The 22032-nt window shown below is 53.3% G+C and overlaps 1 protein-coding gene across 5 annotated transcripts in view; it reads right to left on the bottom strand.

Annotated features, from left to right (window-relative positions):
* Nucleotides 1-9538: 9538 nt before the first annotated feature.
* PTPRU (protein tyrosine phosphatase receptor type U) overlaps nt 9539-22032 on the bottom strand; it is a 55699-nt gene continuing 43205 nt past the window's right edge. For all 5 annotated transcript variants that reach the window (XM_061449947.1, XM_061449943.1, XM_061449944.1 and 2 more), the window contains 8 exons: nt 21244-21379; nt 20996-21145; nt 20694-20867; nt 18638-18778; nt 16278-16403; nt 14435-14592; nt 13468-13603; nt 9539-10895 (listed from right to left, as the gene is read on the bottom strand). In XM_061449947.1, coding sequence (XP_061305931.1) covers nt 10833-10895; nt 13468-13603; nt 14435-14592; nt 16278-16403; nt 18638-18778; nt 20694-20867; nt 20996-21145; nt 21244-21379 — 1084 coding nt within the window. In that variant the 3' untranslated portion in view covers nt 9539-10832. The remainder of the gene's footprint in view (nt 10896-13467; nt 13604-14434; nt 14593-16277; nt 16404-18637; nt 18779-20693; nt 20868-20995; nt 21146-21243; nt 21380-22032) is intronic.

Genomic DNA, 22032 nt, shown 5'->3' with positions numbered 1-22032 from the left:
ACGAACTCTTTCCTGCCCCGTGGGGCATCCCTGCAAGCATCACCCCATGCCTGGACTTTGTAGATGCTCTGTAGCTGACCACCTCCATTGCTTGCAATTAGCAGAGGATAAAATTAGCAGAGAAAGAGCTACAATTCAATTCTAGCCTATTCCTGGCCTCCCATCACTGCTCATTACTCCTAAATCGTCAGGGACCCTGCGCAGCACCCCCATAGCCTCCTCCTTCAGAGCAACTATGGCAGAATTCATCAGAGAAGAGCACAGGCATTGAGTTAAGGTGCAAACAAGCAGCTGGGGGATAAGAAGGTGATGAAGAAGAGCCACATGTGCTCAGCAAAACCTGTGGGCAAATCCCCAAGGCAGTTCTTTGAGCTCTGGTGAGGCTCCTGCCCATCCCAAGCCAAAGCACTTGGCCAGCCCTGCCATACGCTGCCCATGAGCCCTGGTTGTGGTGGCTGTCAACAATCCATGGGGCAGCTCGAGAAGAGGGAGAGCCCTGGTCAGTTTGGGAAGCTCATGGCACAACCCCATCCCTGGCAGTGTTCAAGGCCAGGTTGGACACAGGGACTTGGAGCAAGCTGCTCTAGTGGAAGGTGTCCCTGCCGGTGGCAGGGGTTGGAGCTGGATGAGCTTTAAGGTCCCTTCCAACCCAAACCAGGCTGGGATTCATGGACCAGCACTGTGCAGCCAGGATGGGGCTTCTGCTCAGCCCTGCCAAAGGAAAGAAGAGAAGGGACTTACTAGGCATGTGCACAGTGGGATCGCGCATGGGGCAATGCAGAACGCAGCCCCATAAATGTCTTTGCATCTCCATTGGAAATGCACTCCAAGCTTTGCAAATCTGATCTGGCTTTCGGGGTGGGGTGAAGCACAAGCAGACCTCAGTTTCAGCACTCCCAGGGCTGTGTCGCTGCCCTTTTGATGCTACTCTTTGTTTTGATTGAAAAATACTTTGTGGTCTGACCCAAACCTCACTCTTGCCTGGAGAGCCAATGTCAACATGAAGCTCTGCGAGCTCCTCAAAGGGAAACGTTTAACATTACAGAGTGAAATAGGAATGAAAAGCAGCAGCCAGGTCCTTTCCCAGCTTTGCCTCTTCCTTCCCAGAGACTTCCAGCACTGTTTTACCTCTTTTCCCAATGGAACAAAGTCATATGTTGGGTCTCAAGCTTCCTGCCACACCACTCGCAGATGAAGCGAAGCCCAGCTCCCAGGAACAGGGCAGTGCTCAGACACACTCTTACTCCCACTCCAGGATATCATCCCAGCCCTGGCAGGCTTTTCCATGCAAAATCATTCCTCCTGGAGCCAAGCTGAACACCTTCCCCTCTTGGCATGGCAATTAGAGGCCAGCCAGGATGTCAGTAGTTATTTGATGCTGGAAAAACCTTGGGTCAGGAGAAAACAACCCCAAAAATACAGCTCCCTTCCTCTCATCAATTGCAGCAACACTTCCAATCAGAGAATAGAATCCAAAAGGTTGGAAATGACCTTTAAGCTCATCAAGTCCAGCAGTGCCAAGGCCACCACTAACCCATGGCACTGAGGGCCTCGTCTACATGGGGTGTGAACACTTGCAGGGACGCTGACCCCAGCCCTGCCTTGGGCTGTATTCCTATAAGGCTTCCATCTCCCCATCTCAAACCCTTTCCTTGGCCAGCAGATTTCTGCCCGCTCTTGGTCAGTCATCAGCCAGGCTGATGCTAAATGGAAAAGCCCATGAAAGCCCTGAAAATGAGCATGGCCTGAAAGCGACTTCAGCTTCTGCATCTTGGCGACGCATTTACCCTCCCCTAGGGAAACTCAAACCAAGAGGGGCCTTTGCCAAGGCACCTATCTCTAGGGCAGCGTGTGCATGGGTGTTCAAGACATTTATGCCCTACCTTTGCGTTTGCTCTTGTTATTGCAGCATGGAAGGGGAAAACCTCCACGCGGTCATGGGCTTTGTACATCTGAGTGTCTCCATGGAGGCTTGCTAAGGCCTCTGCCTATGTGGATATGTGCTGGGGAGGGGGGAGAGCCTGTTTATTTGTGTCTGTTTCTCTATCTGCATCCTGGCTGGTTGTTGGTATGGGCTGCGTTTCCCTCTGCATATGTCTCTGTGGCTACGTGCCTGATTGCGTAGGAGAGCTTCCCATGGCTTCTTGGTGCCATTCCCAGGCAGCTCTGACAGCAAAAGGAACAGTCCGCAATGGAAGATTATTAGGCAGCAAAGGAAGAAGAGGGGAAGCACTGGGAAATGGTTAACTTGCAGAGAAAAGGAAACCTGTGCCCAGAGGGGCCGTGTGATGTCTCCTCCCAGGCACACAGAAGGGAGCAGATGGGTGTTTGGGAAGGGATGCTGGGGTTGCGCAAGAGGCATCCATGGCCAAACAGGGTGAAAGGGAGACCCATGGGGAAGGAAAACCATTGTAGGTGACCCATTGGACAGCTTTCAACCTGCATTTCCTTCCGTCAGGGTTGTAAAAGGATGTTTCCCACTCACCCTTTTCTGGCACCTAAACCAAGAAGCACCTGAAGCAGAAAACGTGGCTGCCAGCGTCGGCATGGCGCACAGGAAGGACAAAGGTCTCTGGGGGTCCCTCTTTGGTTCATTTCTTCAGCAAAACCTCCCTGTGCATCTTGGTGGAAAGAGTCTGGAGATAATCACGGGAGAGATGCGCTGACCTATGGGATTCCTGGAGGGATCAAACTGCCAGATAACAGAATAAATCTTTCTGGCACGCTGGGGATTAAATCAGAGCGTGTTAGCTGCTGCAGCCTCTTATTTACTTGTGTTCTCTTCAATTGCATTTCCTTTCCCCCCATGAAGAGCACTTGCTGCCTAGAGCTGTAAATTACTGCAGGCCTTTATGGTAAGCTTAGACACCGAGTCTTAACCTTCCAAACACCTCTTCTTGTTCTTAACTGTCTCCAAAAGCTCTCAGGAAAAGAGAAAGCGAAAAAGGGGGAATATGATTTGATAGGAAGCGCAAACCTCGGCACTGCACAACAGCTTGACCCAGTCTGAACATCCCCTAAAACACATGGGCTTGATGGGTAACTCTTGGCTGGCTCATGACGTTGGGTGCAGCCTTTCATCCCTGCTTCACTTCATCTCTCCCTGCTTCCCCACAGCTTCTTGGGGCTGAGGATGGTCCCCACCCTGCTCTAGGGCTGCAGGGAGCTGAGGGCATCGCTCTTGTCCATAAGCATATCTCCTTCCCCCAAACTGGAGCATTTTCCCATCTGCTGTGTCAGGGGCTGTGTCTGGATATCTGGGATTCAGGGAGCATCGCTGGGATTTGGGTAGGAGAGCCACAGAGCGCCAGACTGACGAGTTAGCACTGAAGAGTGGGTGGAGGAGACCCAGGGGGGGTTTGGTCTCTAGTGTCTGTCAGCAGAAATGTTTGATGTGGAGAGACATGTTCTCCTTCAAAAGAAAAAGGAAAAAGCCCAAGGAAAATTAAAAAAAAAATAAAATAATATCAATTTAAAAAAGTGAAATAAGTGTGAAATTCACTGTGAAATGGGTCCTCTTATGGAAAAGTTTCTACATTCCCATGTTTAAGCCCCAGTTTCAGAGGAGGCTCCTGCCCAACTCCTGATGTTACTCCTCTGTGTCCCTATGAATGAGCAAAGCAGCTCCCTCCAGCCTGGTGTGTGTGGATGCTGCTGTAGACACACGATGGGAAGCTCAGATGCAAGACCCTGTTTTCCTTTGGCAGGATCCATCCCCTCCTGCCCACCTCCTCTCAGTCCATCATCCCACTGCCAGTGGTACCCAGCCCACTGCCAGCAGCCAGCCCAGAGGATGGAGGTGGGAGCAGCGAATCACACCAGACACCACAGATAGGACAAAATGAGTTTGAAAGCCAGTGCTATCCAGGTGCAAAAAGCTTTGCAGCGGTGCACATCCTCCAAGGTGGCAAAATCCCATCAGAGCTCCATGCACAGGCTTCGTGTTGCTGTCTTTTCCTGGAGCCTGGTCCATGGTGGGGGACGGACACCAGAACCAGGCTCTGAGGCCAAATAAGGCTGGTGGCTGGTGCGTTGGGCCTGGCAGACTGATAGCGAGCCCAAATGTGGCACATTAACTTGACAACACCTTTGGGCTAGGCTGGGGGAAAGCAATCAGAGAGGCAAGCTCGTTGCGTGGCGCTGCCTGCTCCCACAGAGCCAGCTCTCCTCTTCCTCTCCTCGGCAATTTTCACTCCAGGAAGCTTTGTTTGCATACAAAGCAACATTCCCTGAGTCAATCCCCATCCCATTTGCACTGGGTGGCTGTGCTCAGGACCAGCTCTCCTTCCTCCCCACCCCAGACACCAATGCTATTGCATGAAGAGGCAGAGAGGGAGACCGAGGGAGGCAGCGACAGACACGCAGATGGATAACGGCACAGCTTTACATAGGCAAAAACCTCTTGTGACTTTCTAATCCTTGGAGCAGCAACTTCCTGAATCCAACCCCAACAGCTCCCGATCCAGGCACTCACCAGAACCCCAGTGAATTCCCAGGGCTCTGCAGAGCCGCTGGCACATCCTGAGCTGAGTTTAGCGGCTGCCTTTCCCTTCCCAGCCTATTCCCAGCCCTTCCCGCAGCCACTCCATCCTCCTTGCCACAATCCAGACTAGAAAAGAAACCCAAAACAAACGTGCTATGAGGCCTAGCTCCCAGGCAGACATTCCTAATGAATCTTGATTTTAGAACAGCAAAACCCCCAGAGACGCCGCGTCAGCCCATCCTTCTTCAAACCCCATTGAGCATCCCGCAGAGCAGGGAGAGACGAGCTGCTCCGTGTTCCTATTTGTTTAAACACCATCCATTTGAGGCCGGTGCAAGTCAGAACCGGCAGCACCAGCGTGGGCTGCCTGAGATGCTCATGAGCTGCTTCATTAGAGGATGCTGAAGCCCCGCCGCCCCGCGTGGGGGGACCAGCAGCCAAGTTCAAAGCCAGCCCACGCGAAGCCACGCGCGGCCGTGGCACAGCGGGGATGGAGCCAGGGGAGGTTGGAGGTCTGTGGAGCAAAGTACACAGCCCGTCGGGTGCCAGGAGACAGCGCGGCTTTCACGTCCCGAATTAGGGAACAAAGCAGCGCCAGCACCTGGGGGAGCTGCAGGAAAGGTCCCTCCAACGGCAATGGAAAGGGTTTGGAGGAAGGGAAAAGGCATCGGGAATTGGCAGCTGAGCATCAGGGGGGCCGGAGGTGAGCGTTGGAGGTGGGGATGTGGGCTCGATGGGGGGAGAATGGTGCCTCAGCCCCTGGTGCTCACTGGAACCCCACTGCTGCAGGCAAAGCCTCCCGAAGTCACCTAAACACGCCATTGCCACGGGCACTGCTGCACTGACCCCGCAGCAGCAGCCTCCACGCTCCCCGCAGAGCACCTTGCTGAGCGCCAGCAATGGTTTCATCCTGCTGCTGACCTGCAAGGGATGCTTCAGGGCCCCGTTTCCCAAAGTCCTTGGTAATCGTGGGTGCATTCATCTCTGACTGCCCCCAAGAGAGGCCCAAAGCTCAGACACGGCTGAGTGCCTCCTCTTTAGGAATCTGGCAGCTTTACCAACCAGCTGAGCCCTTGTTAATGGGCAGCAAGAGCATCCCAGGAGCCCTGAGCAAGTCCTGCTTCACTAAGCACCGCGCTGGCCTTGGCCAAGAGCAGTGTGGGAGCAGGAGGGGGCAGGAGGATGTCAGGATTGTTGCCCCTAGGGTAACAGTGAGCAATGGGAGATGCTCTGCCCCATACAGGGGACTGCCCTGAGCCCTTCTCCAGTGATGCTGCACCCCACCGACTGCTTTATCATCCCACATTTAGGAAGTGAGAGGTGAAGCACTGAGAGATCTTGTGCTGAAAGCCCCCCAAAGAGCCACCAAGCAGCCAACCCAGATCCCCTCTGCTCTTGTCTGCTGGTAAATGGGCAGTTCTCCAGTCCACTGGCACCACCAAAGCAGGCTTTTGGGGACTGAAAGTCCTCCTATGACCTTCTTCACCTCCTGGGGGCCGGATGGTAAAATGTCACTTGGCCACTGACCCTGAAGTGCAGAGGATGGAGACGTGGGTCCAGCACACAGAGATGTGACTCCATCAACCATTGACATGGAAGAGCAGACTGAGCACCCATCGTTGGCCATCCTGTTTCCAACTGACTCAAGGAGCTTCAGGCTGCTCCAGAAGATCAAGTATCCACTGCTGTCAATCTGCAAGGACGCCTGAGATCACTGATAAATCACAGACGAAAGCTGTCCTACCTCCTCCCTGCCCCATGAACCTCACAGACACAACACTGGGAGGAAAGTTCAACGATTCCTTTGGTTTTCAAAACCACAGCCTGAGAAAAATAGCACATTTTCCAGCCAAAGGAAAATTCCTTTGTGGGCCCAAGCCCCCATAAGGCTGTTTGGGAGCTCGTTTTCATTGACTGAGTGTGCTCACACACATCTAACAGATCCTTTCTGTTAGCCTCCCTATTTGAAACCCTTCCCAAACTTCCTGAGCCGGGGTTTCCCGTGCAAGCATTTGTATTTAATATCCACACTGAGCCATTGCTTTATAAATAGCAGAAGCTTTATCTTGACTCTAACCAGCAACCTCAACTTAAAGCTAAATGCATAATTTACTGCAAATTAAACTTAATGGGACTGGAATAATTATGTTGACTTTGGGAAGCACTTCAGGATAAATACATGATTAGATATTTTGCACACCGGGAGGAAATATTTATTTTGAAACACAAAATCTTCCCATTCAGCCTTTGGATGGGACTTGCCGAGGTGACACAATCAGCACATAGATTAGAGGGCTATTAAAGGCTACTTAAATTACCCCTGCTGCATTCGCAGCGCTGGAGAGATGGGGTCTTCAGCGGAACATGCTCACTGTGCAGCTGGTCACCCTGTGCCAGCACCTCAGCACCCTCATAGGGAAGGACTGCTGCCCAAGAGCTCATCTCAATCTCCCTGCGGGCAGGTTAAAGCCCAGGGGTGATGCACACACCTGGAGCCCTTCCCAAGTGCACCTCTTGATTTTAATTGTCCTTCTTTTTACTATTTAGGGGGATAACGCAATGACTGCATCCTATCGGAACCTTCATTAATGATGAAAAACAATCCTGACAAGACAATTAGATTTTTTTTTTTCCTAAGTCTCCATTAAATTAAGAGTCAAGTGCTACTGGAAGTGTTTAATATCACAACGCATTTAACTGAAGGCTGCTTTGTAATAAAGAAATCACCAAAGACAATGCAAGAGCTTTCTTCTCCTCAAGGCTTTTTCTTACAATAGGATTTCATTTTCCAGCTGGGAAATGCACTGAAAGAGTTTCTTCCTCCTCCATAACACCTTCCCCAGCAACAGAAAACTCCCATCATGAAGCTGTGGGCACCCCGGGTGGCAGGTCCCAGTTCCCACTGTTACTAGGAGGAAGCCCACAGCAAAGCTCTGCAAGCCCAAGGCACCCCCATCTCCTCCTCATGGTGATGGGAAAACCTGGCTTCTCTGCGCCATGAAGGTTTTTTGCAGCCCTGGAATTTGGCCCTGCAAATGTACTCTACCAAAATGCCCTCCAAAAGCAAGATATGGTTGATGTGGAGGCCTTCTCTATAAGCTGCCCATGTGGGTACCTGCATCAGGGCTCCCTCCATCAGGGCTCCCAGCCCTGAGCCAGCAAAAGAAATCCCAGAGGCCATCACAAATTTGGAACATTTATTTATGCAACTGATTTCCTTAAAAGAAAGCAAAAAAAAAAAAAAGAAATAATAATCAGGATTTAAAAAAAAAGGAACACTCACAACAGCTGGATGTGCGTGGTACCATCCACATCAATCCCTCCTTCACCATCCCTCCCTCCGTCCCACTGCACCATCCTCCTCTGCCGCGGAGCCACCTCATGGTACCAAGTCCCATAGTTGGATGCTGCCAACTTTCAGGGTCACTTTTGCTGCATATAGACAAAAATTGCTTCAATTTGCTGGGGTTTTGTTGTTGGTGGTTTTTTTTCCTGCGTTTTAATGTTTTCCTCTTTTTTTTATGTTTTTTTTCTTATTAAAAAAAGCACCACTCCAATCTGTAATACCAATAACCATCATCCATCTTAAGAACAGTATTTATAGGTTTATATATATATTTCTATATATATATTTCTATGTACAGGATGTCCTTGCCTCATTGTCAGATGAGCAGCTCAGTAGGAGTTGGAGAACACGGTGGTTTGTATAGCACTTGGATTTCAAAGGCTGCCTTTTGGAAGAGATGCCCTAAAAACCCAGAGACATCCAGCAAGGAGATTTAAGAAGAATTAAAACAAAAATAATCATCTCCCTTTTAAAACATATATACAACTCCTCCAGTCTCTGTTGCCCCTTTAGGACTAAATGGGGTTTCAATTTGCCTTCTTGCTGCCAACAGTTAACCTGTGAAGGACTGCGGGATGCTCCATCCCTGTAAAGGATGCAGGTAGCCCATGCTCTGGGATGAAGCACGAGCATCCCTCCAGCCCCTCTCCAGGCTCCGAGGCTGAACAGTGCCAACATTATCCCATCCCCAGGAATTTCAGAGCCTCAACCCATTCATTTTCATACAACACCAAACAATTTCTGCACCCTGGGACCTCTCTGCACCCACCATGCAGCACCCTGGGACAGCACAGACCCAGCCACAGAGAGGTGGGGATTGGGAAAACAGCACTGACTTATTCCAAGTGAAGGCTTGTGATGCGAGTACCAGTGTTACCAGGTCCTGGTGTAATGGGACCATTCTGCAGGCTCTGGTGGGGTCAAAAGACTATTTGGTCAGGAGACAGCATGGGCACATGGCAAGGTTAGACAGCAGGGATGGAAAGAAGGGGCATGACGTTGTATAGCCCTTGGAATAAGTTATTGTCAGGCCATGTGAATTATTCATCAAGAAATCCAAGAGCCTGGGCCAAACTTCCCACTGCTGTTGAAATCCCCATCACCACCCCTGGGTGTCTGCAGGGCAGCGGGTGGGACATCCCCTAAGGTGGAGAGAGGACAGAGATTTAGCCTGCTGCTCTCCTCCAATCTGGGAACAGGGATGGAAACTGCTCTTGGGTTTGCTCATCCAAGGCTCTGCAGCCTTGGTTCTGCGGTTCGGTCCAAAGACAGGTTCCATGTCTTTCAGTCATGGAATGGATCTGAATGTAATTCCCCAGGGAGAAGGATTCCCAGGCACCAGGCAGGCAGGATGGGGAAGCTTTCCCTGCCCTGGGGAAATGGGGCTGGAGGGTGAGGGAACATGAAGGATGGGGAGGACGAAGGATGGGGAGGACGAAGGATGGGGAGGACGAAGGATGGGGAGGACGAAGGATGGGGAGGACGAAGGATGGGGAGGACGAAGGATGGGGAGGACGAAGGATGGGGAGGACGAAGGATGGGGAGGACGAAGGATGGGGAGGACGAAGGATGGGGAGGACGAAGGATGGGGAGGACGAAGGATGGGGAGGACGAAGGATGGGGAGGACGAAGGATGGGGCTGCCCACCTGCAACCTTCAGCACACAGTGAACAGTTTCTCATCTGCTCTGCTCCATTCCCACCCAAATGACCCCAAAGTGAAAGGCTCTGCCTGGCCCTCAAGACAGAAGCAGCCTCCCCTCAGTTCATCCCCTCTCCTCAAGACCCCGGACGTGCATCCTTGTAGTTATACCTTCTTGAGGCCATTTGCAGGGAGAGAAAACCCTGACCACAGCTTTATTACAATCAGGCTAAGCAGAAACCCTTGTAATTATCACAATATCAGACAGAAAAGGTGACATCTCACACCTGCCTGCAGCAAGATGAAGCCAAGAAAGTATCAGGTACCTTCAATTACCAAGCTTAAGGCTTCAGCACCACTCACCCTATGACAACAGCATCACCAAAACTGACCATCCCACTTCCCCAGCCCCAGAACAACCAAGAAAAGCCAAGCAGCATCGATGGACACCTGCCTGAGGGCAGCATCCAGGATGGACCCACATTCTGAGGGCTTCATTTCCAGGCACCAAAGATGTATCATATGCAGTGATTCACAAGGGAAGGGTTAAAGACAGGACCCAAGGGCTGGTACCTTTGTGTCAGCCCAGGAGGAATCGATTGCTACAGATGGAGAACATGGTTTGGAGATGCAGAGAACCATCATGTGAAAAGCTTTGCAAAGGCACCAGGAGGGGTCTGGGTCGGTCCCTGTAAGGGGGACTTTGCACGCCCTGACCCCCACCTCCCATCCCTCACCCCAGCTCTGTCCAGGGCTGGATACACAAAGGGTGACAACTCACAGAACTAAACAACGTGAAGATCAAACTCCTGGTGAGAACAGGCAGAAACGGGCTCCTCTCAGGGTCTTTGCTCCAGCTCAGAGCATGTCCCCACCAAGGGCAAAACCTGCCAGCGACCATCTGGACTCCTCAGAACAGCAGCTTCAATTCCACGCGCAACTCAAACGGCAACATCTCTTCTCCAATATTCCATCCTTCCTGCTGGGAAACGGCCTCAGCTCCTCCTGCCCTCCTCTCCAGCCGCTTTGGAGATGCCCAGGCAGCGCCACAGGGCCACATCCTGCACACACCAACCCCACGACTGTGATTCAAAGCGATGCAGGGACAGGATGAGTTGCAGCATCCAATCCGCGGCCATCCAGACACGCTCAGGGTGGGAAGGAAAGACGGGGAGCGGAGGATGAAGATGGGAGCAGCCGACCCGTCCCCGCGTCCTTTCGTTGTCCTTCACCTGCTGGGTTTTCTCGCTGGGTCCTTTGCTGTTTCCTCTTCACCTTCAGCTCTAACGCAACGTCCGAGCGTGAACCGCGCGGTGGCACGACCCCTGCGCAAGCCCTTGCCGCCCCTCTCCTGGCGAGGTGCTATCTGGTCTCCAGGGACTCCAGATATTCCAGTGCTATGTCGTAGCAGAAATGGTACTGCTCCTGTTGGGAGAGAGGAGAGAGAACGGTATGATCCCGAGTAAGCCATTTCCCAAAGCTATCCCTATCCTCTGCTCTGCTCTCCTGAGACCCTACTTGCATCACTGCGTGCAGTTCTGGTGTCCTCAGCATCAGAAGGACATGGAGCTGTTGGGGCAAGACCAAAGGAGGCCACGAGGATGAGCAGGGGCTGGAGCAGCTCCTGTATGGAGCCAGGCTGAGAACATTTGGGCTGTTCAGCCTGGAGAAGAGAAGCTGAGTGGAGACCTCAGAGCAGCTTCCAGTGTCTGAAGGGGGCTACAAGGATGCTGGAGAGGGACTCTTCATCAGGGACTGTAGGGACAGGACAAGGGGTGATGGGCTCAAACTGAAACAGGGGGAGTTCAGGTTGGAGATAAGGCAGAAGCTCTTCCCTGTGAGGGTGCTGAGGCGCTGGCACAGGGTGCCCAGAGAAGCTGTGGCTGCCCCATCCCTGGCAGTGTTCAAGGCCAGGTTGGACACAGGGGCTTGGAGCAAGCTGCTCTAGTGGAAGGTGTCCCTGCCCATGGCAGGGGTTGGAGCTAGAGGAGCTTTAAGGTCCCTTCCAACCCAAACCAGGCTGGGTTTCCAACAGCCTGAAGAAACTCCACTTCCGACAACCAGCACCCATTGCCATGGAGGGAGGATGATCCATCCCCTAGATCCAAAGGTATTCCACGTGCCAAATGCTCCCTCACCCACAGTCTGGGTGTGGGATTACTGGAGCCGCCCTGCCCCGGTCATCCCTCATCACGGCTTCTCTCGCTGCAGATAACAAAGAGCCATTTTGCATCCCTAGCAAGGATTTGGTTGTTTGGGCGTTTGCTTTGCGTGGGGGGAAGAGGCACGAAGGGAAGTCCCAGGAGCTTTCATTTCCCAAAATCCAAACTTTCCAAGCACTTTGGTGCTCAGGTCAAATCTGACCCACCCATAATGGCCAGGCTGGAGCCAACGGGTGTGAGTGGGAAAGGTCCTCCCAGAGCCTGCGGAAGGACTGGGCTCACATTTCCATCCTTCCCTTTGCCAAGCCACCTATGGCCAGTGTCAGCATCTTCCCACCCTTTGTTCCCCCTCTGTCTCCCCAGCTACACAAAGTCCTGCATGGCTGGCTCCTGGTTTTATAGCACAAATCACTGAAATGGGGCTTGCCAAGGCAGCCTCATCCATCCTTGTCCCTCCTTTATGGGACCTGTTCTCCTGCACTCCTGCCCTCATACAACTCACAGTGCTCCAGAGGAGCTCCAGCGTGGGGAGTGCCCACCCCCATGAGATGTTGCTCCTTCGAGCATCCAACAAGCAAAAATCAACCAGAGCAGGGAGAAACCAACCCAAATCAATCCGGTTTCTGATGGTGCTGCAAGTGCTGGGAGCATTCCTGGTGCGACAGCAGGGAGGGAAAGGTGAAAGCTCAACCCCCAGCACCCTCAGCAGCAGCATGGGGACCGCAGCTTGAGCACCAATCCCGTTATCCCTGATGGGGAGGGGTGGCTGCTCAGGGACCCCAGGTGGGAATGGGCAATGGGGGAGAAGGGCTTCAAAGGGAGGAGGCTGCGAGGGCTTAGATGAAAAGCACATAATGCTTTCTGGGTTAAGAACAGGGACTGTTTCCATTCATCATCTTACAGAAAGAAACCCCACGGGCAAACAGAAGGGGGAGATGCATGGGACAGCGTGAAACAGCGGCTTTGCACTGGGCTGAAGCTCTTTACACCAGGCAAGGATCCGGCCTCGCAGGGACTGGTGGATTGAGATTCCCAGAATGGCTGCCCCAGGTTCATGTGAGGCTGGAGGATGTTGGTGTCCTGATAGGAAATGTTGCCTTTTCTCTTTTAATACCCTTGCAATTTAGCCCAATGGGTCAGGTGGCTTCATGCTTGTCACATCAGCTTTCCATTATCTGCATCCCTCCCCCTGGCCCCCTCTCCCCTCCCTCACCTTCTCCTCCACTTTAATTCCTAATGCAAAACATATCCCCTCCTCAAAACCATTTCATTTTGCAACTTAGGGATTTTCTAATCCAAACAGGGTAAACATTTCCAGCTGACTTGCTTTTAAAACATCATGAGGCACCTGGATCCCTCCACGTGATGTCCATCTCCCATCCTGTTATCAAGGGCCTGAAATAGGACATGGGCTTTTTGCCCTGACCTGCTGCCACCTCCAGCCTCATCATCACAAAACGTGGCTCTGTTGCTGCTCCCAGCAGTTTTCCAATTAATTCCACTCAAAATGCAGTTCCCTTTTACACTTCCAGCAGGAATTTGTCTGACTCCACCTCGGAGCCGCTCCCAGCGCACAAACCCTCTGATGAACTACAATTACATCTCATGAATTGATGGGAACCTGCCTTATTCCTCCCGGGAATGATTTCCAACAAGCCCAGTGCTGATGCCAAGGCTGCTGTCAAGAGCTGTCTCACCTCCTTGTCCACCCCAGCCCATGGCATGCTCACTGAGACACCCTCTGCATGAGGATGCCCATGATGCTCATCAGGGTTTGGGATGGAGAAGGTGTTTGCTGGAGGGATGCAGGGACACTGCTGGCGTCCGGTGCTTACCAAGGTCTCTACCATATTTGGCTTGTAGTTGCGGAGGGTCTTTGCAGCATAGAAAACATCTGCCATGTTGTGACACTTGAGCATCTCCAGGATCATGGTGGAGGCACAGAAGGTGCCGCTCCGGCCACCTCCGTTCCTGGTGAGAGAAGCACACGTGTCAGTGGTGAGAAGATGGCACAAGTGCATCTTGGTGCTCCCAGAATCCCCCCTTCCTCCATCCATCTTTGCACCCCACAAGATGCCCTGGTGCAGGGTCTCGTACCCCAGAATCCTCCCAAACAGGGGGAACCGAACCAGACCCACGTGGTGGAAGGAGCTGTGATGCTGCCCTCTAGCCCTCACAGGAGCCACAGCAGAGCATGAAAACACCTTTATGGACCATCAGGGCTGGATCTTGGACTTCTGGGCTTAGCTGCCAACCCTGCCATGGACCAGGTCCACTGTGTACCTCTACCACCCTCATCTGCAGGATGCCTCTGGGCTGATGACCTGTTGGCTAGTGCTGGCTGAAGGAAGCATCCCACATCCCACCCCTCCATCCCAGGCTGAAACCATCCCACAGCACCACTTGTGATCCCTGGCAGCAAAAGGGGAACGGGGAGAGGGAGAGAGAACATGATGCCAGTGTTTTATAAAGCATGTTCTCAAACTCTCCTTCAGCTAATGAAGACAGACGAGGGTTGTAACTGATGCTTGATTAAAGGCTCTCCCCATCTGTGAACGTGCCAGGTCCCATCTGAGGGGAGCACACACGGGTCTTTGTGTGAGCATCCACCTCATGGAGGACATCTGACACGGTGACCACGAGATGCCTCATCCAGAACTCACACTATGAGCAGCACCGTCAGGGGACAAAGTCACCCTGCTGAGAGCTGCTCAGAGGCTCTCCATGCAGAGCTATGGACACGTATACCTTGGTGGCATCTCCCCCAGCACCAGAACCTGCTCCCTTCCAGCTGACACTCACAGGCAGTGCACCACAGTCCTGCCATCGCCGCTTTCCTTCTGCCACCTCTCCACTTGGGCCAGGAGGTGCAGGAAGGACTTCTTGGAGTCTGGGGTGTCTCGATACGCCGACCACCGCAGGTACTGGAAATGCCGGACCATCAGGTGCCCCTCCTGCAACTAGGAAAGCAAACCTCAGCAGCTTGAACCCACGGGCTGCCCCCACTGGTCACCAGTGGAGGGTTGATGGAAGCAAGAGGGGGTTGCCACACATTGATAGTAAAGGAAGAGATGAAAAACCCTTTCCTGGTACTTTAAGAGGGGCGGTTCAGCATCTCCTCCACAGCTCACACTGGTTCCACCACCCCAACCCGCCCGGGGGAAGCTCCACTGGCATGGTTTATGCTAACTCCCAGCATCTCAGGCTGATTCTGTCTCCCAAAACCTGTTACCAGGCCCCTGAGCCTCCCCTAAGGCTTCTCCATCACATGCAGAAGGTCCCAGGGGATGTGTTTTTGTTGTGTTTGCTGTAAACCAGGAGGCTGATGAGAAGCTGCCACCCACAGAGGAGGGGAGCGGTGGAAGAACGCCTTAATACCCTGGTAATCTGGTTAGGGTTGAAAACCTAATCTGGTTAGCAGGCTCCAGGAGGAGGATTACATCCACAAAGCTAAACCAGGCCAGGACTTAGCAAGCAGATGTATTTGCTCGGAATCATAGAATCCCAGCCTGGTTTGTGTTGGAAGTGATCTTAAAGCTCATCCAGTTCCAACCCCTGCCACAGGCAGGGACCCCTTCCACTGGAGCAGCTTGCTCCAAGCCCCTGTGTCCAACCTGGCCTTGAACACTGCCAGGGATGAAGAAGTACTCGGAGCATCAGGAGTACCTGATGGGATGAAACCGTGGGTCACACACTCCAGCCGCACCCTGGGGCTTGGTGGTACACATTGGGAGCACACATTGGAGGAGAAAGGGGAAACAGATGGGGCTCTTCAGCTCTTGGAATGCTCCAGGCACTCACTTCCAGATGCCTGATGCACGGGGTGAGCACCAGCATCTCCAACCAGCAGGACTGGGTACTCCTGAGGCTCCTCAGGGAGCCCCAACCTGGGGAGTGGGTGCTGGGGGCATTCGGTGCCTGCTCCAAGCAGCACACCCCAAACACACAGGGGCTCTTCTGACCCTTTTGGGGCTCTGCTATGGCCAGGACGGGCTGAGCAACCCGGGCTCGAGTCTGTGCTTCCAGCTGGAAGCCAGGAAGACAACGGGGGAAGATGATACAAGCAGAGTTAAACCAGGAGCTAACGCCTCTGACAGCCCAGGAAGGAAAGCTTTGGGATCCGTTCTGAAGCTCAGGTGAAAGCTCTGTCTGGCTCTGGAGGACTTGTGACACCCCCAACTCCTGGTTCCCCTCCAGGCAAGGCTTGGCAAGGAGCAGCTCCATGCATTTGCCAGTGATCTGCTCCCTGAGGAAATCTCTCCTTAGATCCAGAGATTCCAATCACACTGCATTTTAATCGAACACGGAGTATACCCGGCCACCTGAGAGCAAAGCACTTGCTGAAGGATTCTCTGCTGACACCCAGCAATGCCAGATGCTCCCAGCAGCGAACCAAACCCCTCTGTGTTAAGAGCCCAAACAGGATTTATCTCCTACGACCCCAGCTCCCTTCCCAGCCAAGCCACGTGCTCCTTTCCAAGCTCCCGAATTCCCATCTGGCCGATGACCTCCACTGGGGAATTGTCCTCAGCCTCCTGGCTGAGATTTAAAGCCCCACTGAAGCCACCTCTTCATGGGGCCACGTGGGCACACACAGACACACATGAAGACCCCCAACCCATGGAGCCAGAGGAGAGACCCTCACCCGTGTGATGTTCTGGACTCGGAAGAGACGGGACACGATGTCCTCATCCGCTGCTCCAGAGACGTATTCCACCTCCATTGGGCCGTACTGCTGCAGCCCTGGCTCGGGCCAGTACTGCAAACAAGGCTGGGGAGAGAAGTAAAGCTCACCATGACCAGGAACATGTGCTGGGACACAGGGAATCATAGACTGGTTTGGGTTGGAAAGGACCCTAAGGTCAGTTCCACCCCCCTGCCATGGGCAGGGACACTTCACACTAGACCATGGGGCCCAAGGCTCTGCAACCTGGCCTTGAACATCACCAGGGAAAGGACATCGTGGATCACAGGCACCGTTAAGTGAACTGGAGTAGCTGGTGCTGGACACCAAGAGGGGCTGCTGGTAGCAGGGGTGGCCCCAAGACGGGACGCTGGACCCTCCACAGGGCCCACAGGCACTGATGGGCAGAGGATCCCTCCGCTTATTGAGGGATCAAAGCTGAAAGGCCCAGGCCACCCTCAGCACCCATACAGCCCTCTCCCCACTATACAAACACAACATCTGGTGCTCCTGGAGATGGACTTTGCTGGTCCAGGAGGATGCAGGATGGGCCCTGCCTCAGCGCCAGTAAGCACAGGTCTGATCCTGCACAATGATGGAGGATCATTGGCTGCTCCTCAAACCCCACTGGCTTTAGAAGCTGCTTTTCCATCATCAGCAACAACAACGTGGGATAACAGTCCCCCTCGCCCCACGGCCACGACATCCCATCAACCCCAGGAAAGGAGCAAATCCTGCTCCCCCTCCACGTGTCCACCATGGCACTGATGGATGGCTCGGTCCAAGGGTCACGGATGTGATTGGTTTCACACTGTGACAGCTGAGAAACCAGCACCGACACGGAATATATGATGTTTGTCACCTCACTTTAACAGGGCATTTAGCATCTCAGGTCACCTAACGGCGTGGGCCTAACGGCATGGCAAATGGCTTTGAGAAATAATTGGTTGTTAATAGGGGCTATAAATCTCCAAGATCTCAAAGCCTTCTGGACTCCCAACTATAATTTGGATATTAAAACTTCCTTCGGCAACATGGAGCTCAAGTGAGGGATATACCCTCCAAGTCACCTTTCGGAGCTGCCTGCTGTAAAGGTTGATTTATTACCTGTTGCTCCTAAACTGGTAAACATTTAAGATCCAGCTAAATATTGTAACAGAGACATCCCTAAGGAATAGATGCCCGGGGAGCAAGGCAGGGCTGAATAACGATGAAAAATGGCAGAGTTCCCATTGGATGGTGGCAGGGGACAATGGCCACATCAGGGAAGTGGGAGCTGGGGGAGGATGGCACAAGAGCAGCAGCTCCTGCGAGGCTGAAGGGCATATCTAGGCCATGGAATGAGAGAAGAGATTGGGAGAGAGAAATCAAATCCATCTTGCCGTGGTCCGCTGCAGCTGGGGTCAGCTGAGAGCTGATGTTTGTGCTGCAGACAGGAGGTGCTGGATGGGGATAACTCTGCACATATCCAGTACTTATATATATCTAAATAAGAGCATATTTATTGTATTTACACACCAGTCAGCACTGGTGCTGCATCCAGCCGCATCCCTGCGACAAGTGGCACAACTGCTGTTTTGGGTCATTTACATCGAATATGTGATCTCAACTCGTAAAATAAGGCAGCTAATGAAGTCTTCAGACATCCATTAAGAGTCTATAATGCTGATTTTATGTAGAAATCCGGTAAGTTTCCTCACTGAATTAACATTACAGACCTGTAATGGGCTTTTATATCTGCTCTGGTGGCAGCAAGAGCACTCCAGGCATCCCCCTGGGAAACAGGGCACCCGGAGAGCAAAGCAAGGCTAAGCATGGCCCCCCGCACCCCTGCTCCTGTCCCCTCTCCCCTAGGTGACAATGAACACCTCCTCTTCAGTTTGGCAGATCCCACCACACCGTAAATCCCATGGGACATCTGCTTTGCAGCAGGCTGGTTTATACAGCAGCATTCACAAGCCACCAGCGCCCTTGGAAGATAAAAGCTGGAAATCCCTTGTGCCTCCATTTCCCCTTTGTGAAGAGAAGAGGATAAAACCTAGCTCTTTACAACGACAAGGTTATACTTGTTGTTAACTCTGTGTCTCCCTGGGGCATCCACAACGATCCTGGTACAATAAGGCAGCTCCAACAGAACACCAGTGCAACGAAACCCGGCTGGTTTGCTGCTGAGCGCATCCTTACCCACGCGCTTCCAGGGGGTAAATCCTGCACGCTGCAGCCAGTCCCACGTCCCCATGCAGAGGGGAAGGAGCAACGCAGGGGCTGCAGCCCTGCAGAGGCGATGGGGATGGAGCAGGACAAGGCCAGCCCTCACTCACCCAGGCAGAGTTGGACTGGTTGAGCTGGTTGAGCATGACGATGGAGGTGCAGCCGTAGTCGTAGACCAGCCTCCAGAAGTCGGTGGTGGTGTTCTGCAGCGGGTGCAGGGTGACGATGAAGGCAGCGCTCTTGGTGTAGCTCTGCAAAGAGGGAAGAGGAGCACCATGAAGGATGTGGCAGTGGTGCTCATGGCACCAAAGGCACCTTGGAGCAGAGCTGGCCTCCCTGGCACAGCCTTGGTCCCTTGCAAGCACTGGTGCTGGGGGGATGCTATGAAAACAGGTCAGAGTGATGCCTGCCCCTGGTCAGGATGAGAGCTTCCTGCTCTCTTTCCTAGTTACTTGTGTAGAAACATCACCTTTGAGCCAAGAACATGCAGAAATGGTGGCCCCAGCCCTGAGCTCTGCACCCTGGCTCTGGGTTAAAGCATCATCCATGGCATCACCCCCCACCCACAGTGCCCCAGTGCTGCCAGGCACTGAGAGCAGCAGAGAGGCAACCACTGCCCTTGGCTCAATGTATTTTGGAGAAAGAAAAGGAAACCCTCAAATCAAAGGCCCTCGGAGACTGCAAGAAGGAAGGAGGGGGAAATAAATCAACATCATAGAATATAATGGAATGTTTGGGGTTGGAGGGACCCTGAAGATCATGCAGTTCCACCTCCAGCAATAATAAATCACTGCACTCCTTCATGCTTTGAACAGGAGTTGGCCCCTTGGTCATCCTGCCACCGGCTTGCCGAACAGCCGAGCTCAACACTGAATCAATCAGGTTTTTGCATTAACACACTTGAGCTCGAGCCTCTTCAGGTACAGGAGGAGAGCAGTAAATGTCTGTGCCTGTGAATCACAACTCCCTCCGAACAGGGAGGGCTCCGGCTGCTGCAGAACCTCCTCATTCAGCTCCTGGGAACGCCTTTGCAAACCTCTCCCCCCCCAGCCCTGGCCATGGGGCAGCAGCGAGACCCCTGCTCCTGGTGAGAGCTTCCTACCCTTGAGGAAGGTGATGAGGGCAGGGGCTGAGGGGGGGTTCATCAGGTGCTGACCAGGCCTGATGTGGGGCAGCACAGACCCATCTGACAGAGCAAAGCACTGAGGCACTTCAAGGAAATGGGCCTTTTTAGTGCTTTTTTCCCCCCAAAGAGGGAAGGGTTTTACCCCCACAGTGAAAACTTCTTCCAAGGCTTCCAAGGGGCTTTTCCTGCCTACAAAAATCAGTATTATTCTCTGACCCTGCAGCAGAGATTAAGGGAGAGTCAGTGAGGTTGACAGCCAGGATGGATGCGCAAACACCAAGCAAGCTGAAAACACAGCTCCCATCCCATGGCAGCCAAAGCCTGCAGCCCAGCGGGTGCTGCTCCTCAGGCTTCACAAACTGCTTTTTGCTGCCAGAGCAGGTACCAGGGAGACGAGCTCTGCACAACGATGCAGTGTGATAAATGGGGTGAAGAACTGGTGCCAGGGCTCAGCTGGGACCAGGGAAGGTGCAGTGGGGCTCAGCGCTGCCTGTGCAAAGCGCCCAGCTCGTTTCAAGGAGAGGCAAGTGGCTTTGGTGATAAAAGGGCTCGGAGCCTGCAGCATCCTCTCTGCTCTGCTTTGTGGCTGTCAGCAGGTAGGAAATTGCTTTGCCATCACGGGTGTCCTTTCTGACTGCACCAAGGAGATGCACGAGGGCTTTGGGAGCAGTTCAGAGCCTCCTAATTGCACCAGGAGGATGGGCAGGAGGATGCGCGGCAGGGTGCTGGCAAGCACATGGGACTCAATGCTACCAACCCCTTCCAGAGCTTCCTCTCCCTCCTGTGCTCCATTTTCACTGCAAAACAACTGAAGCCCCTTTGTCTGCAGCTTGCAAGAGCAGGTGAAAAGCTCTTTCAAGACAAGCAAAATGCTGCCACATAAAAGAAGGGGAGAAGGACCCCACAACGTCAGCCCACACAGCTTCCCACGCGCCCTTGTGCAAAACGAGGCAGTAAATTCACACTAAATGAGGTTTTGCAGCGAAAAGCTGCCCAGAACAACCCAAACCAGCCCCCTTCCCTCCCCGCAGCACACTCACATCAGTTAAGGCCGCGTTGATGTAGTTGTTGCTGTCTCCATCCACGGAGATGAGGAAGGGAAGGCATCGGTCGGGCGGCAGGACGTCCATGCTGCGGTTCCTCTCCCGGTTGCGGGGCAGGAGGGCGATGCTGCACTCCTCCACGTCCAGGTGGGGAGTCACCGAGTTCAGGGTCTGTGGGTACACGCGGTCCCTGAGCTCTGCTCCTGTCTGCACCCTGCCCACTGCTTGTCCTGGTGGTGGTGGGCACCGGGGGGGTGAGAGAAGCAATGGGGTGTTGAAGAGGTTGTGGGGCTGCTCACCTGAAACTCCTCCCGTAGCTGTGAGGAGTTGCTCTGAGGCTCTATCCTCACCATCTCCTTGTAGGTGGGTTTGAACTCGCTGGCAGGGATGCTGGTCTCCCCACACAAGCAGGCTTCTAGGATGGCGTCGTGAATGAAGATGTACTGCTCCTTTTTGGGGTGGGGGGGGGGAGGAGAAGAGAGAGGAATGAGACCCCACAACTGGTGGGGTGACACCAGCCCCATGGTCATCCATTACATCCGCTCACCTCTGTCTGTATCATGTTGATCCTCCGTGAGCACAAGGTCTTCACGCAGTTGTAGATGTCCACAACGCCCTCGCACTCGGCCATGTCCAACATAACATCCAGGACGATGTAGCAGCCAGTTCTCCCCGTGCCAGCACTGCGGATGGAGGAGGAAAACACAGCAAACACACTCCCATGGGCACAGCATCCACACGCAGCTTGAGACACCAGCGGGCACGGAGCAAGGTCTGCCGAGGGCTGCCAGGACCTCGCACCCATCCCTAAGCACAGCTCAGTTCTGCCTTAACCCCCGTCACCCAAACACACCACACCGTGTGTGTGATGGTCAGGCTGTGGAGGGAGAGGGTGGGCACCCGTGTCTAAGCTTCATTTCTACTTTAAGACAGGAAAAACCATGGGGTTTGCAACAAAACCACCCACTAAACCATCTGAGTGCCAACAGTCCTCCGGGATCCCATCCCAAGAGGACTGAGAGGGATGCTCACCTCCAAGCCCTGACAGTGCCCTGCCACTGAGTGGGTCTGAATATGCCCACCCTCAGGTTAAGGCTGAGCCCAGCAGGATGCCCAGAGCAGCAAAGCTATCCCAAATCCTGGCATGGTTGGACTCACAGACAAAGACCTATCGATGCTGCGACTCACCGGTGACACACTGGGAACAGAACTGCTCCCCCTGCTCCTTTCCTACACAGTCTTTTCCAATGAAATCCTAATTTCTGGGCCTGATGAATCACTCGTGGTGATTATCAGTGATTACAGGCTAGGGGCACTCATCACACGCGCTGTGGCT

This window comes from Pezoporus flaviventris, unplaced genomic scaffold (genome assembly GCF_033815535.1).
Source record: "Pezoporus flaviventris isolate CSIRO_AGI_PZ_B2104156 unplaced genomic scaffold, CSIRO_AGI_Pfla_v1 ptg000008l, whole genome shotgun sequence".
NCBI classification, from domain to species: Eukaryota; Metazoa; Chordata; class Aves; order Psittaciformes; family Psittacidae; genus Pezoporus; species Pezoporus flaviventris.
Note: the sequence above shows the minus strand (reverse complement) of the source record. Positions and strands in the feature narration are given on the sequence as shown.